Raw genomic sequence first — 17,545 nt, 5'->3', positions numbered from 1 at the left:
TTGGAATTTCTCAGTTTTCATGTCACGTTGGTAAATCTGTGTATGGCCTTGTCCAGTACTGATTATGTCTTATTTATTATATGGAAATCAGAACAGTCCACAGTATGCCAAATGCAGTTTAACCAATGCTCTAGAAGTTTAAGATAACTTTTCTTCTTTTCCATTCTGTCCCTCTAGACATAAATGCCAAGTGCTTTGCTATCATTATGGCCTTATTAACCTTCATTGCTACTTTCAGTAATTTATATATCCGTACCCAAGATTTCACTAGCCCAAGGAGTATGTAACTTCCTTATTATTCCTACCAAAAATGTACCTCTCACGTTAATATGTTGCATATTGACCTTTATCTCCAATGTATGTTCTACAAATTTATTAATGTCATCCTGTAATTTTCAGCAGTTCTCCACTGTATTTAATATACCTCCCAATTTGGTGTTATCAGCAAGTTTTAAATGGTATTTCCGAGAATTGTGATGGAGATGAATTAGAGATCCACACCTTGGCCAAGACTGTCTAAAAATCTTGGATTTCCCAAAGATTCAACATTAAATGAGTTCCTGATATAGATAGGCCAGTACAATCCCAGGTTTGCATTCTGCCACAGTTAGTTGGAGGAAAGTTGACCACTGACTGTAATCCAGTTATGTCTACTAGAAATGTATGTGGACAATGATCATCTTCCCAATCAAATAGTTTGATCCATGCTAACACATCAAAAGGGTAGCATGGCTAAGACTGCTTAATGCTTGTGACCAGCATCAATTACTTCCCAATCACTTTGAAAGTGAAAAGGACAGAAAACGGGTAGAAAAATAAAGCAAAAGTGAAATCATGTATGTAGAGTATTATTAGTGACTAAAAATACAACCATTTTGTGTTCCACTGTCATCAAAAAGCTGCCTCTGTGATGAATGGCATTCTTGGTATATGGTTTGTTAGAGAATTTCTTCTAATACGCGGACGACCAGACTGCAGCTGTCAGACGTCAAGGTAAAGAGAACTTTTTATTCGTGATATCACGGAGAGTCTTCAGTATGTAACCTTCGTCTTCAGTGTCTAACCTTTGTTAGCATTGACTCTCCATGATATCACAAATAAAAAGTTCTCTTTACCTCGAACAAAAACAAAGTTGCTGGGAAAGCTCAGCAGGTCTGGCAGCATCTGTGGAGGAGAAAACAGAGTTAATGTTTCGGGTCCGGTGACCCTTCCTCAGAACTGATGGTGGCTGGGAAAACGTCAGTTTATATGCAGAAAGTAGGGAGGTGGGTGGGGTAGGGAGTAAACGATAGGATAGAGCCTTGTTACCACATAGCCTGCCACTACACACCCCCTGTTGTTAGTCACTAACAGTCCCCATTAACAACTATTCACCCTCCCAGCCTGATCGTTAGCAACTCCTTTGTCTGTCCAACTGTCTTTCTCTCTCTTTGGGCTCTATCCTATCGTTTACTCCCTACCCCACCCACCTCCCTATTTTTTGCATATAAACTGACGTTTTCCCAGCCACCATCAGTTCTGAGGAAGGGTCACCGGACCCGAAACGTTAACTCTGTTTTCTCCTCCACAGATGCTGCCAGACCTGCTGAGCTTTTCCAGCAACTTTGTTTTAGTTCCTGATTTACAGCATCCGCAGTTCTTTTGGTTTTCTCTTTACCTCGAAGTCTGACAGCTACAGTCCAGTTACTTGCGTATTAGAAGAAATTCTCTAACATGGTTGTATGTTTCAACATTTAATAGAAATATATCTTCCAAATTGTTCATTTATGTCCTTAACCTTCACAGCAACTCGTTATCCCAATGGAACCTACTGCCCACCGTTCCTGTTTGAGTGCAGGAATCATGTCTGTGTGCAACAATACTGGAAGTGCGATGGAGACAACGATTGTGGAGATGGATCTGATGAAGAGCTCCACCATTGCTGTAAGCCATTTCAGTGAGCTTTGTAAAACTTAAATAAACAAAATTATCTTTCATTGAAAGTGATAACATCTTTTGGTAAATCAAACATTTAAAAGCACTGCAGTTCCTTTGTTTTCCCTTGACATACCTAAATTATAAATAGTAGTAGGCAGTTGACAGCATTTCAATTAAATGGGACCAAAATCTCTGTCACTACCTGTGAGGCCCTCTGTGAAATAACCTCACTCAGAATCTGTGAGCAATGAACTCACAGCAAAAAACTCTTAACTGAGAACAAATTACCAGTCTCACTCATGAGATTACATGTGAGGTAGTATGAGAATTTGAATGTTCCTCACCATTGTAGCATAGTGCATTTCTAGGACAGGCACTGTAGTAAATGGTTGGTCATCACTTAGCAAGCCAGGGGTTATCTTTGCAATTCAAAATAATTATGTACTGTGGAATTTCAGCAAAGGAAAGCAGAGTCCAAATTCTGCATGTTATCTCACCAATGCTATTAGCTAAATTAGGTATTTCCTATAGATATTCAAATCCATGCCCTTGAACTGAAGAGCAAAGTTCTGGGTTTTGCCGGACTAACAACCAGGATGGGACAGGGTATCAGTGACAAGGATTTAATGAATTGAGGTATGTCAGAAAAGAAAGATTTAAATTTACTTCTGCGTAAACTAACTTCCTTGTACTGCATTCTTCTTTGTGTTTGGCTGAGTGCTTCATGGAGTTACATTGTGAAAAAGAGTTATCCTCCACACAAATGAGTAGCAAGAACCATTGATCTATATTCTCCAGCAGTTTATCTTCTCAACTTCATTAGAAAGCCAGTGTTTTGCTATTTACCCTTTTATAGACATAAATTTTATGTAGAATCATAGAATCATATAAATTACAGCTCAGAAGGACACCATTCCCTCCTTCATGCCTGTGCTGGTCCTTTGAAAGACCAATGCCACATACTTATTTTTTTTTGTCAGCAATCTATAAGTATGGGATCATAGAAGTGTAAAATGTAGAATAATATGAAACTCACAGTATTAATAAATACGTGAGATTTCAAACATAGAAACATAGCCCCTTCAAGCTTGCTCAACCATTCAGTGTGATTATGTAGCCTGTTCCTACTTTTCTCCCATATTCTTTGATCTCATTAGCCCCAAGTGCCATATCCAACTCTTTCTTGAAATCATACAATATTTTGACCTCGACTGCTTTCAATGGTGGTGAATTCCACAGGCTCACCAGACTCACTAAGGTTATCAAGTCCCAGGAATACTAGTACTTAGTTATTTTCAACAAATATCAAAGCTTTCAAACAATTGTTCTTTTCTAGTGGACATTCCATGTGATTCCCCTTTCCGTTTTCGCTGTGACAATAATCGCTGTGTGTACGTACATGAATTATGCAACGATGTAAATGATTGTGGAGATGGAAGTGATGAAAAAGAAGAAAACTGTAAGTTTGTGTTCACAGTTATTCACCTTTGTTTTGGCTGATAAAAAGCAATAATTTTATCTATGCACACACAGAACAACGGCATTTAATGGAAATTTTATTTCACAATTAGGTAAACCATCTACACCTCATCCTTGCACACCTGAGGAATACAAATGTGGGAATGGAAACTGCATTCCTGTCCGACATGTTTGTGATAATTATGCTCACTGTGCTGATCAATCTGATGAGTTGGGGTGCAGTAAGTATGCAGATATATACTTGGATGCTCATATATAGGGTGTAATGCACAGCATAAAAAAGGAAGAAGATGATGATACTAGAATATATAGCAAATGCTTATATGATGCTAATGACCATAAAGTTTAACTAAGCTGCACAGAATATTAACTTGTAGATGAAAAATACAATAACGAATGGCAGAGCTTTAGATATAAGTAGTAACTGAATCAATCAACTGACTTTCTAATTAGGAAATGTCAGTAGATTGCATTAATGCCCCAGATTTTCTGTTGGCTAGATAGTCATTATTCCAGAATAGAGTCCGCAGAATTTTCATCACAGCAGTCTCTGAAGGAATTTCCCCTGGAATTAACAAGGTGTAGAGCTGGATGAACACAGCAGGCCAAGCAGCATCAGAGGAGCAGGAAGGCTGACGTTTCGGGCCTAGCCCCTGGAATTGATTTTTTTCTATTGGGCAATTCCTCTACAGCTCAGACCTGCCAAGAAAGTCCATTTAAATCAGACCCTGACCTGACACCATCACCTCTTCAACCTCTCACCCACTAACCCAACATTAATCCATCCCTACCCACCAAAACATCCTTGCCTCTGCCAGACACATTTTCCACATCCATCCTGGCCTATCTTAAACACTGCACCACTTACCTTATCACCTTGCAATCTGCCACCCTACTGATTTGGCAGCCTACGCCTTCTCCTTAATATCCTATCCAAGTGCACCCAGCCCCTTCCCAAATGTTACCCTACTTACCTGGAAACCTATCTCCCTACATTTTACCCCTCCCCCACCCTAACATCCCCCTTGCCTTATGTACTTACATTTTGACAGCAGCTGTCAATGGTGTGTGAGCCTTTAGATTTTACAATGCATCAGCTAATTGTGGTGAAATGGGGTGTGGGTTTCCTTTCACTTACAGCTCTGCTCTGCGAAAGAACTGTCAGATTGGAAGTACAGCTCCAATTTCTGAAGAAGCCCTTAACAGAATCTCCTCTCAGAAATTGAGAGCTCCCTCCTTTCATAAAATAAAGAAAGGTCGGAGTGATAAACCGCAAGGGAACACGAACCCCAGAAATTCTAGCCCAGTACCTTACTATGTCAGATAATTCTAATTAACAATTCAAGTTCAATTTGAAGTTTTGTAGTGTTTCTGATTTTGAAATCTATTGAAACTGTCAGATATAAAGCGTAGCAATGATAAATTTGACATTGGACTTCAGAGTATACAGCAGTATAAATTTGGTAGCAATGTGAAGGAAAATTTGTAATATGCATATGTAGAATACCGTACAACAGTGCAATATGTGGCACAGTATGAGTCAACCAACACCCACAAACTCTAAAACAAACGGGAAGTCCTACGTGTCAAAGATGCATTAACTGATCATTTTTTAAAATGTTTATTTTTGGCTCTTAATTGACCCCATGAAAGTGTTTCTGAACTATACAGTTGAGACCATTAGTAAAAACAAAACAGAATCAGTGGTGATAATATGTAACTTGCAGGAATGCTGCTTCAAAAACAACTTTGGGCTTTAAATTTCTGGAATGTGGGAAACTTTAGATTTAAAGCACTTAGCTATTTAGACCAGTGGAGTTGATTCACAGTGGCTTCAGCTTTGTATTTTTCTCAACACTTAGATGATCTTTACACAACAAGCTCTAAACCAGTCAAAATGTTGATTTTATCGTGAGATGATAAATTTATGTACAATATTCTAGGAGTATTTTCAGTTCTTTATCATTCACTTTTGTGTTGATTGAGTGTAATTTTGCCTATCAATTTACATCAGAGTATAACCTAAGAATGAGAAGTTATCTGACTTCCTGGTGCACTCGAGAAGCAAAATCCAACTAATTAATTGTACGCCACAACTTTTACTTCACCCTGTGCAAAGCCACTTGAGTAACTTTACACTTGTGGTAGCCAGCCAATTTCTTAAAGTCTAGACCTATTTATAAACTTAACTAGAATCTGATGAGTATTCTGAGTATGTATGTTTCCGCCTCGAAAATGGCTACACAACAAAGATAAGAATGTGCATATTAGTACACAGTCACAAGACTTTCCGTAACTGTGCTCAGTGCTAAAATGCAACTCCACTATAGTTTCAGCCACGTTTTTTGTGGTATAACTGCAGCCTTGGTTACAATGACAGCTTATTATAGCACTACAGAACCTGGTAGACCTATTTGTACTTTAATTCCTCTTTCATGCAAATAGGAATTAGCACAATGTTCTCAGTGAAGGGTGTTGGGTAGAATGAAACTCTCCCATTGAGCTCTGAGTATAACAGGTGAGACTCAGTGCAAAATTGCTAGGAATACTGAAAGATCCAGAATTTTAATAATAACACCAAATCTTCTTGCATGTTCTTTCTAATAAATTTAATACATCTTTTGTCACAGGTTGATGTTTTGGAGTAAGTTATAACAAGAGATATCTAAATTCTCTCACTATTAAAATACCTTTCTCTTTCCCTAGATCATGATACCAAACGATCTTGTTCTGAAAACCTCTGTGAGCACAATTGTACAGATCTGAACAATGGCGGTTTCATCTGCCATTGTAGGCCTGGGTATCAAGTAAAGGAGGATGATGCAAACGCTTGTGATGGTAAATCTCTAACCTGCATGTGATGTATTGGTAACTTTTCGAAGTCACCTAGAAGATGAGTGCTAGCTGGTTTAAAAAAAAAAGAACTACCACTAAAGTTGATCTTTGAAAGCAAAGAAAAAAATGGTTCCTCCTTTCATGTCATGAGATTTTTTTTGTGAAATATTGTTAATTGTAAAAAGTACACTGGCAGGGGCAATGTCAGAAGGCTTCATTCTGAGTCTCTTTTTGAGCACATATCTGGAATCCTGACTTCTCTAACTGCAAGGAAACAGCGACAACAACTTGAATTTATGTAAGTGCAGAAAAACAGAATTGCTCAAAAGTGAAATTAGCTTGAAAATTGGCATTGAGCTAAACAGCGAGGTCTTGGTTGGGGTGGCTAAAAGCTTGGTTAGATCAATTGATTTTTAGGAATGTCTCTTAGGAGTAGGGGAAGAGGCAGTTAGATGGAGAGGTTTAGGAAAGTACAGAACATTGGGACATGGTATTAAAAGGTATTGCCATCAGTGGTTGAGCAAAGTTGGGGGATGGACATGGGACTGAAGTTGGAGGATACAGGAACCTTCAAAGGTTACTCAGAAAAAGACTGCTGATGCCATGTAAAGTTTTGGACACAAGGGTTAGGATGCTGAGTTTGAGATGGTGAAGGACTAGGGACAAATACATTACAGTGGTTACAAAAGGGTGAGATGTTATTTGGACAACAATTAACTTTCACACTACTGATTGCTACAAAAGCAGGTTTGAGGCTGGGAATTCTGCAGCAAATTACTCACGTCCTGACTCCACAAAATTTGTTGACCACGTACAAGACACAAGTCAAAAGTGTGATGAAATACTGTCCACTTACCTGGATGAATACAGCTCCAACAACACTCAAGAAGCTTGATACTCTCCAGGTTAAAGCGCATTTGATTGGCACCCCATCCACCATCTTAAACATTTGCTGTTTGCATCAACTGTGCATAGACATAACAGTATGTATCAGTGCCCTGTGGTAACTCACCAATGTACCTTCAACAACACTTTCCAAACCTGTTCAAACAGTTCCAGCTGCTAGGTAACCAAGGGATGATAAAAGCAGTAGGGTGCTGCTGAAGCAGATTTGGCTGTCGGCAGCATTCACGTGGAATCCAATCCCTTAGGCTAGTTTTTATGGGGCAAACTGTCTCCCATCCCGTCAACTAAACGGCTGACTAAGAACTAATCCACAGAATAAAGTCAGCTGTCCTTTTAATCACTTTACCCTCTAAGAGGCTTGATTTGGCACAGGTCGGGTATTAGCCCCCATCTAAGAAGGAGGACCTGTCTCGGAGTTTTTGGCCAAACCAGTTAAAGCAACTCTGTACACCCAATGGTGCCAAGTCTGAGCAGTGAGAATTGCTGGGATCATAGCCAGTCCCTGAGGAAGAGGAGGTTATTGACAGAAATTGGCAATAAGTCTAGGGTGTTTGTGGGAGTTGGATGACGTGCCCTAAAAAAGGTTGTGAGGGAAACTGGGGGCAGGGGCATGGATCTGAGGCCAAGGGCCATGACATCCAAAGGGCATAGAAGACTAGCAAAGGACGCCCTCTCCTTCTCCTCTTTTCCTCCATACCAGCTTGCCTGATATAAATTGCCACATTTGTTATAGCAGCAGGGACTAGATTACACACTTAAGTGGCCATAATTTGCCACCGACTAGGCCAAAGACCAGATGCCTCCACTACCGACTGTAAAATAATGGATAGATTGGGGAGGCAGGTTGGAAAATGGAGAAAAGGCCAAGTGCTGCATTTTATAGATGTCCCCCACCCCCAATTTTAAACACGTTGGAAAAGAAACTTTGAAATCCAAACCCATCTCCGTGGCTAATATTATAGCAGCTTAAAGTGTAAAGCCTGTAAAAGATAACTTAAGAATGAAATTTCAGTATGATCTACTGAAACATTATTAGCCAGTTAAAATCTTTAAGGTTGTAAGAACTTGGTATGGATCAAGTAGCAAATGTGCAACATGGCAATGGATATCATTTTGCGTTATGATATTGTTGGTTAATCTTACTTATTAGCCTCAAAATTTCCTAAATTTGTCATAGTCTTTCACTATGTTTGACTGCCACTTTCTCACAGACCTGGTAAACTGCTGTCCCATTAGAAAGGTAACAAGGTGTAGAGCTGGATGAACACAGCAGGCCAAGCAGCATCAGAGGAGCAGGAAAGCTGACATTTCTCAGATTCTCTAGCATCGGCAGTTCCTACTATCTCTGTAACCATTAGAAAGGTATCTTGGTTGGCCAGCCAAGCCACATCATACAACAGCAAAACTACTTCACCAGGCATTCTAACAAGAGTTTGGAGATTTGACCACTTCAGCAGCCCAGACTGTTTTAAACAACATGATATGCTCACCTGTAATTGTTTGTAATATTCTTTCATTCACTTTCCATCTTTTTTCCATTTCTTCCCCATCCCTCTCTGGATCCCTGACTCCGCCAAACTCCACCCACAACTACCTCCTGGCTGTCCAATTCAATTTTTGGAGAAGATAGCAAAGGTGAAAGCAAAGCAATGCCCTGAAATATCTGAGCTGCCCCAGTTATGACCACTTGAACATTCCCCATTTTCTTTGCATCATCTTTGGAAGATGTGCATTTTAACTTTCTCAGTCCTAAGTTCTATATTTCCCTCCATAAATCTCTTCATCACTTTACCTCTCTCTTTCCATTAAGACACTTCTTAAAATCTACCATTTTGACTGAACCTTTGATTGCCCTTCCTAACAGCTGTGTGAAATGTTGTTAGTCTCTCCTATGATGAACCCTAAGGATATATCGCTTGATTAAAAGGGAAATATCCATTAACAAGCAGTTCCTGTGTACAGTCACATTTCAAATATTGGCCACAATTTTAAATCTGCTACTCCTGATAAGGTATGGATGTGATGTTAGAATTGTTTTAGAGAACGAATGTTGTCTTTATTGGAAAAGAGAGACAAGTCAAACCAGTTGTAAAATAAGGCTTGAGAATGAAAGTGTAAGTTGTACACCTTATCATTTAGTGTTTAATTTTGCAGGTTGCTTGAAATTGAATATCTGCATCACTTTCTTACTGCATTTTTCTCACTATTTAGATATCAATGAGTGCGAGATCTTTGGCACCTGTCCTCACATTTGCAAAAATAGCAAAGGAAGCTATGAGTGTTTCTGTGCTGAGGGATTTCGATCTATTGTGGAGGAGCATGGCATTCAGTGTTTGGCAACTGGTAAGTACATTTTTTATGTATTCTTTCTATGTACTCAGTCAGCGTAAGGTCAAATAAAGAACAATTGCAACATTCATCTGATCTGCCTCACACAGACATGCATTGAATGTCATGAATTTGCTGTTTTTGTGATGTAGACACAAAGTCAGTGTACCAGGCATTTAAAGCTATTAGAGTCACCTAACAGTGAAATGATGACCCATTAATGCATGCCAATCAAGTCTTCTGCACCAAAAAATAACTAATCTTACGTGTGGAATCTTATTCCTTCTTGTTGTACAGGGAATTTTTAAAATATTTAAATTTTAATACTTTTCATTTTTCTATTATTTTAATCTACTCTTAATTACCCTCCCTTTATGTTTCTTTCTGTACCTAATTTGTCACTGAATTCACTGCCTTTAATTCACCATCCAGCTCATTCATTCAGCTATTTCTCTCCCTATCCTTAATGTTATTGGTTAAAGATGTACTTTGGTAAGCATATGTCAATATGCATGTTTGGATTCCTGCAGTTCCGCATGCTATCAGTTTGGCCTTAGCAACAACCTTGTAAAATGTCTTCAACCTATTTGTTCACCATGCAAGTTTTGATGCTGATATGGGACATATCAAAGACATCCTGCAGGATGATGGCTACTCTGATCAGATCAGTTTTTTTTCCAAGTACCACACTAACTCATGGAGGGGCTTACTGCCCTAATATTAGTTTTGAAAAGTGTCCATGTTATCTCAGATTGTAAGGTATCTCAAATGTTTGAGCAATAGTGAAGCTATTTTGTCCTGCTACTACGTATTAGCAACATGAATGGTGTTTACCACTAACTGGATGCTGATGTCAATCCAAAACTACTTTCTGTCAATTATATAAATGTGTAATATGATGTATGAATTTCAGTGCCTGTGTGATGCTGGATACATAGGCCATGTGTCTGGATACATAGGCCATGTGTCCCAAAGAATGGCAGATTGTATCGAATAACATATCTCTTTGAGTGTTTGCAACAGGTAAGGTACTGACCACACACTATTTGCCAATTCTTGCAAACTCAAACTGCAGTGGCAAATATTAGAAGTGATTCCAAAATTAGACAACGTTTGCTAAATAATCCTGACTCTATGAAGATTTACATTGAGAATTAAATTTGTATTGTTAGTTGGCCAGCATATATAGTAAGTATGCTTCACTTCTGCATATTACAAGCTACGTATATTAACACACAAGGGTCCGTTCTTTGTGGACAGAAGGAACTAGTATACATACTGCACCTGTTTCAACTCCACAAAATAGGTGACCATCATTCTCTGGTTCATTTTGCACAGTAGTGCCAAAGTCAAATTGCCTAGTTTAAAATTGAATGAAAGCATGGTGCTTAACTGTCAGTCATCATCTAACTGGTGCATTCTCCATGGTAACTCCTCTACCAATCAGAATCCACTTGCCAACCAATTAACACTCTCCTTTCATACAGCATACATGTTGTTTTTCGTTTACATTGACACTTCTTGCAAATTCTCCTGATGAGTGCATGGCGAAATGCATCAATAAAATGTGTCCTTTTTCAGCATACTCAAGTTCTGTGTGATTAAATGTTGATGAGGTGACAGGAAGGGTTGGATGAGTCTGAGGAGGTTTGTGGAACAACTGAGAGTTGAGAAGTTTATCTAGTAATCTTGCATAAATTGGACAAAAATAAACTGTGCTTAAAATTATATTGAAATCTACAATTATGTCTCTTGATCAAACCTTTTGAATTTGCGTTGGGCATTGCAGGCTTCTTTCCAAAGCAGGCAGGAGCTTCATTTTAGTGAAAAAATTTTGAGAACAGCAGCGATTCCACTTTCTGTCCACCAGATAGGTTGAACTCCACACAAGAAATCTGTGGCACAGGATTGGACTTAATAGCACTTATTGTTTGGGCATTTGGAGTCTAAAATAGTGTCTGCTGCATACCCATACACATCTGCCATGAATCATGCTGGAACCATTTTGTTGGTGCTATTTTATTTATTTATTCTTGTATTGATATGGGCAGGGCCAACATCCATTGTCCACCCCTAATGCTTTGAACTGAATGTCTTTTGGAGGCAATTTCAGAGAGCAGCTAAGAGACAAGCACATTGCTGTGGGTCTAGAGTCATATGAAGACCAGATCTAGACGGCAAATTTGCTTCTCTTAAGGGCATTAATGAATTGAATGGGATATTATGAGAATCAACAGTGTCATCATTAGAATTTAATTTAAGTTTCACCAACAGTCATGGTGATATTTTGAAGCCATGTCCCCAGAGCTTTTGCCTCGGGTTCTGGATTACCAAATCAAGAACAGTACCACTGCCGCCACCACCTCCTGTACAGCTAATGCCTGCTGAAAATAATACAGATCGTGATGTCAACCAGCTTGCAACACTGAAATTGCTCCCTGAGTCTCCTCATGCTCCCCATATCCCCTCTTGCACCCCATGTCCCCATTTGCAAGCACGTCACCTTTTCTACTCTTTGTCCCCTCATGCTCCCCTCATGTTCCCCTCACGATCCCTCATATCCTATAATGTTCCATTACGTGCCCTCAAACTCCCCATATTCCCTCATGTTCCCAGTGCTTCTTCATACTTTCCATGTGCCAACCGTATACCCTCCATAAACATTCACCCAATATCCATTATGGGCCATCCTGAAGATACCTTTGAAATGAGCAAAAGAAGAAATGTAACTGTCCATAGCGTTATAGAGATGTACAGCACAGAAAAAGACCCCTCGGTCCAAATTGTCCATGCCGACTAGATATGCTAAATAAATCTAGTCCCATTTGCCAGCATTTGGCCCATATCCCTCTAAACCTTTCCTATTCACATACCCATCCAGATGCCTTTTCAATGTTGTAACTGTACCAGCCTCCACCCTCTGCATGAAAAAGTTGCCCTTGGGTCCCTTTTAATTCTTTCCCCTCTCACCTTAAACCAGTGCCCTCTAGTTTTGAACTCCCCACCCTGGGGAAAAGACCTTGTCTATCCACCCTATCCATGCCCCTCATGATTTTATAAACCTCTGTAAAGTCACCCCTGAGCCTCGAACACTCAAGGAAAAATAGCCCCAGCTTATTCAGCCTCTCACTATTGCTCAAACCATCCAACTCTGGCAATATCCTTATAAATCTTTTCTGAACCTTTCAAGTTTCACAACATCCTTCTTATAACAGGGAGACCAGAATTGCACACAATATTCCAAAAGTTGCCTAACCAATGTCCTGTACAGCCGCAACATGATCTCCCAACTCCTACACTCAATGCACTGACCAATAAAGGCAAACATACCAAACGCCTTCTTCACTATCCTATCTACCCGCGACTCCACTTTCAAGGAACTATGAATCTGCACTCCAATATCTCTTTGTTCAGCAACACTCCCTAGGACCTTACCATTAAGTGTGTAAGTGCTGCCCTGATTTGCCTTTCCAAAATGCAGCACCTTACATTTATCTAAAGCCAGTTCAATCTCCTGTAAAAAAAAAATCATATACTTGCCACACAGACAGATAATCATTTAATAATCTCTTAAACTGTCAATCAAAATGTGAAAAGATTACCTCTTCTAAGATAAATAGTTCTGAAGCTTCTGAACCTTGGACAAACAATCATACTGAGCTTAGCAGTCAAAACAAGGCCTGGGAAATCTAAATACTGGAGTCTATTTGAAGTTGAAAATAACCAGTGTTGTTTTACTCTATGCCAGATGTCCTGTCAGTCAAACTAGTTCAGGAGCTGGGCTGTTTATTTTGTGCTATGTGAAAGCTGCTGAAGGTTTTGTTTTCAGTTTAAATTGGAACACTGGACATTTAGAGTATTTTACCAGCGAACATGAACAGTGTCCTTTTTTTTCAATTTTGAATGAGTAAGTGTATTTTCTCAAATGAGAAATGTATCCTATTGCACCTCAACATTTGACCATTAAATTGACAAAAAATGTTTTATTTATCTTTTCTGAATGCAACCCTATGATGATCACAGCTGTTAATTACAATATTACTAATACTGAATTTTGCCTAAAAGCACTTAACATATATTGGCCAGAATGTCCCTGACTCCTCAGCAGAATTCCTGGTGATCATGAACTTTACATCCGGGCAGTTTTAGTTTGGGGCTTCCAAAACCCAATAACAGCCCAGGAAACAAGTGGGGTGGTGGTGGGAGTGGGGGTGGTAATAGGAAATTCAAAGTCTCTATAGAAATCTCTGTGGCATCCTCACCCTCCAAAGAGTTGCATGAAGGGTCTCGATCAAGGCCCTATTGACTCACAAAAAGAACATAGCGTGGATTTACGAAGGAAGAAAGAATTTATGTTAACTATAAAGATCTTCAACATTTCAGATTTTCTACTCCTATTTCAGCCTGTATCAGGAAATGAAAATCCAATCCTGGTATTGACTTAAAGCATAAATTTCAAAGACTGCTGCTTTTTCTTCTTTGTTTTATTTTGATTTGTTTTAATTTGCTGGCATTTAGATTTGCACTAATTGCAATTAATAAGTTACTGCTCCTCAGCTCCCTTCACTGGTATCAGTCAGATTGAATGCCTTCTGTGGAAGAGAAAAACATGTGGAAGGATGCCTTGAGAAGGCACTTCTCGTCTTAACAATGGAACATTGCGTACACTCATATCAAATGATAAAATGCTGATGAAAGGCTTACAGTGATGAATACATGACAGAAGTATTAATCATTTATTCTGTTGAATTTCAGGGAATCCTCCTATCTTGCTTTTGCCAGATAGTGTACGCATTCGGCGATACGGCATGTTATCCGAAAAATATACGGATTATGTTCAGAATGAAGAGGACATCAAAGCTCTTGATTATATCTGGGATACAGAAGATCCAGATCTCAGTATGTAAATGATATGAAAATTAGCTTTAAGTGTGAAAGAGAATTCAGTTAAGTGTGGTTACGTTCTGCATAGATTAAATACATGCATAAAGTCTCTTGATTAATGACAGTTTCTCACTGGGAATCCTCTTGTCTGTACTTATTAAATTATTAATTATGTCCAGACTTAATTTTAGAAGAGGGGAATGACCAGTTTTGCTCTCTTCTCTATTGCAACTTTCTCTACACTGCATTCTCTAGCTGGAATGGTAAGCTGATGGTTGATTCTGTTGATTTTCTGCACACTCACTGTTGGGACCACATGTTCCAGTAGCACTACAATCAGTCTTCTTCTGCATCCCCTCCCTGATGCAGTGCAGAGCTCTATAAACAGCTTCGATTACAGCCAACATCCCAATTGTTTTTTGTTGTAAACAGCCTATTCGTTTAAGTATGCAAGCATTGAAATAGAACATAGAACAGTACAGCACAGTACAGGCCCTTCGGCCCACAATGTTGTGCCGACATATTATCCTACTAAGATCAATCTACCCTGCATACCCTACATTTTACTATCCTCCATATGCCTATCCAGGAGTCCCTTAAAAGTCTCTAAAGTATCTGACTCCACGACCACTGCCGACAGCACATTCCACACGCCCACCGCTCTGTGTGAAGAACCTACCTCTGACATCTCCCCTATACCTTCCTCCAATCACCTTAAAATTATGCCCCCTCATAATAGTTATTTCCGCCCTGGGAAAATGTCTCTGACTATCCACTCTATCTATGCCTCTCATCATATTGCATACCTCTATCAAGTCACCTCTCATCCTTCTTTGCTACAATGAAAAAGCCGTAGCTCTCTCAACCTTTTCTCATAAGACCTGCCCTCCAATCCAGGCAGCATCCTGCTAAGTCTCCTCTGCACCATCTCTAAAACTTCCACATCTTTCCTGTAAAGAGGTAACCAGAACTGAACACAATGTTCCAAGTGTGGTCTAACCAGAGTTTTATAGGGCTGCAGCATAACCTCACAGCTCTTAAACTCAATTCCCCTGCCAATGGGCACCATATGCCCTATCAACTTGGGTAGCAGCTTTGAGGGATCTATGGACGTGGACCCCAAGATCCCTCTGTACTTCCACACTGCCGAAAATCCTGCCATTAACCCTACATTCTGCATTCAAATTCGACTTTCCAAAATGAATCACAATATACATATGAATTGTAACATGATACACGTTTGTCTGGCTTATTGCTTTCAAAATGTTTTTACAGTAAACATTCAGGTGCCAAGACATTAAATTTACGTATATAAACTCTTTTGTGCATTTTCCAATATATGCCTAGTCAGCAACCAGGGTTGAAATCAACAGATCCATTTAACTAAAAAATTCTTTGTGTCTTAAAAGGAACTTCAATAGTCTAAGGCTGTCACCATTATTCTGAAAATACTGAGAATAGAACAGGAACACTGTGGTGCAAGTGAACTTTGTTTTCAGCTAGTTCTAACTGAAAAAAAAAATTCACATAAAACAAAGTCAGTAGACCTTGGGCAGCAAGGTGGCTCGGTGGTTAGCACTGCTGCTTCACAGCACCACGGTCCCGGTTCAATTCCATCCTTCGGTGACTGTCTGTGTGGAATTTGCACATTCTCCTTATGTCTGTTTGGGTGCTACAGTTTCCTCTCTCAGTTCAAAGATGTGCACTTTAGAGGGATTGGCCATGCTAAATTGTCCATAGTATCCAGGGATGTGTAGGTTAGGTGGATTAGCCGTGGGACATGCGGTGTTGCAGGGATAGGGTAGGGGTCTGGTTCTGGGTAGAATGTTCTTTGGAGGTTTAGTGTGGACTTGATGGGCCAAATGGCCTGTTTGCACACTGTAGACATTCTATGATTCTAGGAGACATGACTAACAAGTTGACCTATAACTAAAAGATGCTAGCTACCCAACTGGAATGAGTTGAAGACACAGTTAAAACAGCAGTCAGGCGCTTACAGACTCTTGCTGCAACCATTTTACCAACACTTAATTTGGTCTTGATAGGGCACATCCTAAAGGCATATGAGGGCATCATTAGTGTGTTAGAATCAAGGTCCCACAAAGCAATTTGTTTCTAACAATGGTAAGCATTAGCATGGACAAAACGAGCCAAGGTCACTTGTTAATTTTGTTCTGATGGTCTTTAGAAACCTTGATCTCCCTGCCCAATCTTTCCTCCTGACCATGATCTACTATAGACCTCCCTGACCATTTTAACACTGACGACTAATTCTGTGGGGACCCAAATTTATACAGAATCCTGCTCCTATCCATTAGTGTGGTAATGATTCTCATCAGTTTTAGTTGGGAATAATTCTGTCAAAATGCTGATGAAGCTCAGGAGAGAAAGTGACCTGAATCTTTTGCCAGCATTGTAGTGGGGAAATCTCCTGAGGCCAAACCCCAGCAAGCCATGCTCATGGCCTGAGTTAATTCAAGGCCAAACGCTTTCAAGATCTCAAGGTACATATTGGAATGAGAATTTATGCCAGCAGTTCTTTATATTGATATAAAATGATCTTCCACTTCATCATTTAACTTTTTTTTAGAGAAAGCACACTAGTTAATTTTTCTTTTAAACTTAAAAGAAAAGGGACTGTGATTTTCTGATTTGTTTTCTTCAAATGTGGGAGCACAAATGAAAAAGGGGTTTTTGTGTTTATCAAGCACTATATGGTCACCCAATGAGCTTCATGGCACCTTACTTCCTGTGAGAATGATGTCTGGCCACAGAGGCTTGCAGCCACAGGGAAAGGCTGTAGAGGCTAGGTTAATAAGTATATTCAAGGCTGGGACAGACAGATTTTTAATCAATAACGGAATTGAGGGTTGTGGGGAAAAGGTAGGTAAGTGGAATTGAAGACTATAAGATTAGTCATGATCACATTGAATGGCAGAACAGGCTCCATAGTCTAAATGGCCAACTTCTGCACCTACTCCTCATCATCTTATTTTTCCACGCAGCTTCCCAAAATATAGAGTGCATCAAACATTGTATACAGTTCAGCATGAAAAATGTGTCACTTACTTAATCCCAGAATATGCAAGACATAATAAAATGTAACCATAGCCTTCTCCTTTCTGCAGGTGTTGTGTACTGGACTGTTCTGGGACGTGACTCAGAGTTTGGTGCTATAAAGCGAGCCTTTCTCACT

The 17,545-nt window shown here is 39.5% G+C and overlaps 1 protein-coding gene across 1 annotated transcript in view; it reads left to right on the top strand.

The window, feature by feature from the left end:
- The window catches only part of lrp2a (low density lipoprotein receptor-related protein 2a), a 286,554-nt gene that overhangs the window by 214,281 nt on the left and 54,728 nt on the right, over positions 1–17,545 (top strand). Inside the window, exons 56-62 of the mRNA XM_048599223.1 lie at positions 1,786–1,923; positions 3,254–3,376; positions 3,489–3,617; positions 6,103–6,234; positions 9,349–9,480; positions 14,221–14,364; positions 17,478–17,541. Of these exons, the coding sequence (XP_048455180.1) occupies positions 1,786–1,923; positions 3,254–3,376; positions 3,489–3,617; positions 6,103–6,234; positions 9,349–9,480; positions 14,221–14,364; positions 17,478–17,541 (862 nt within the window). The remainder of the gene's footprint in view (positions 1–1,785; positions 1,924–3,253; positions 3,377–3,488; positions 3,618–6,102; positions 6,235–9,348; positions 9,481–14,220; positions 14,365–17,477; positions 17,542–17,545) is intronic.

This window comes from Rhincodon typus, chromosome 7 (genome assembly GCF_021869965.1).
Source record: "Rhincodon typus isolate 14 chromosome 7, sRhiTyp1.1, whole genome shotgun sequence".
NCBI classification, from domain to species: domain Eukaryota; kingdom Metazoa; phylum Chordata; class Chondrichthyes; order Orectolobiformes; family Rhincodontidae; genus Rhincodon; species Rhincodon typus.
This window is presented reverse-complemented; position numbering and strand designations above follow the sequence as displayed.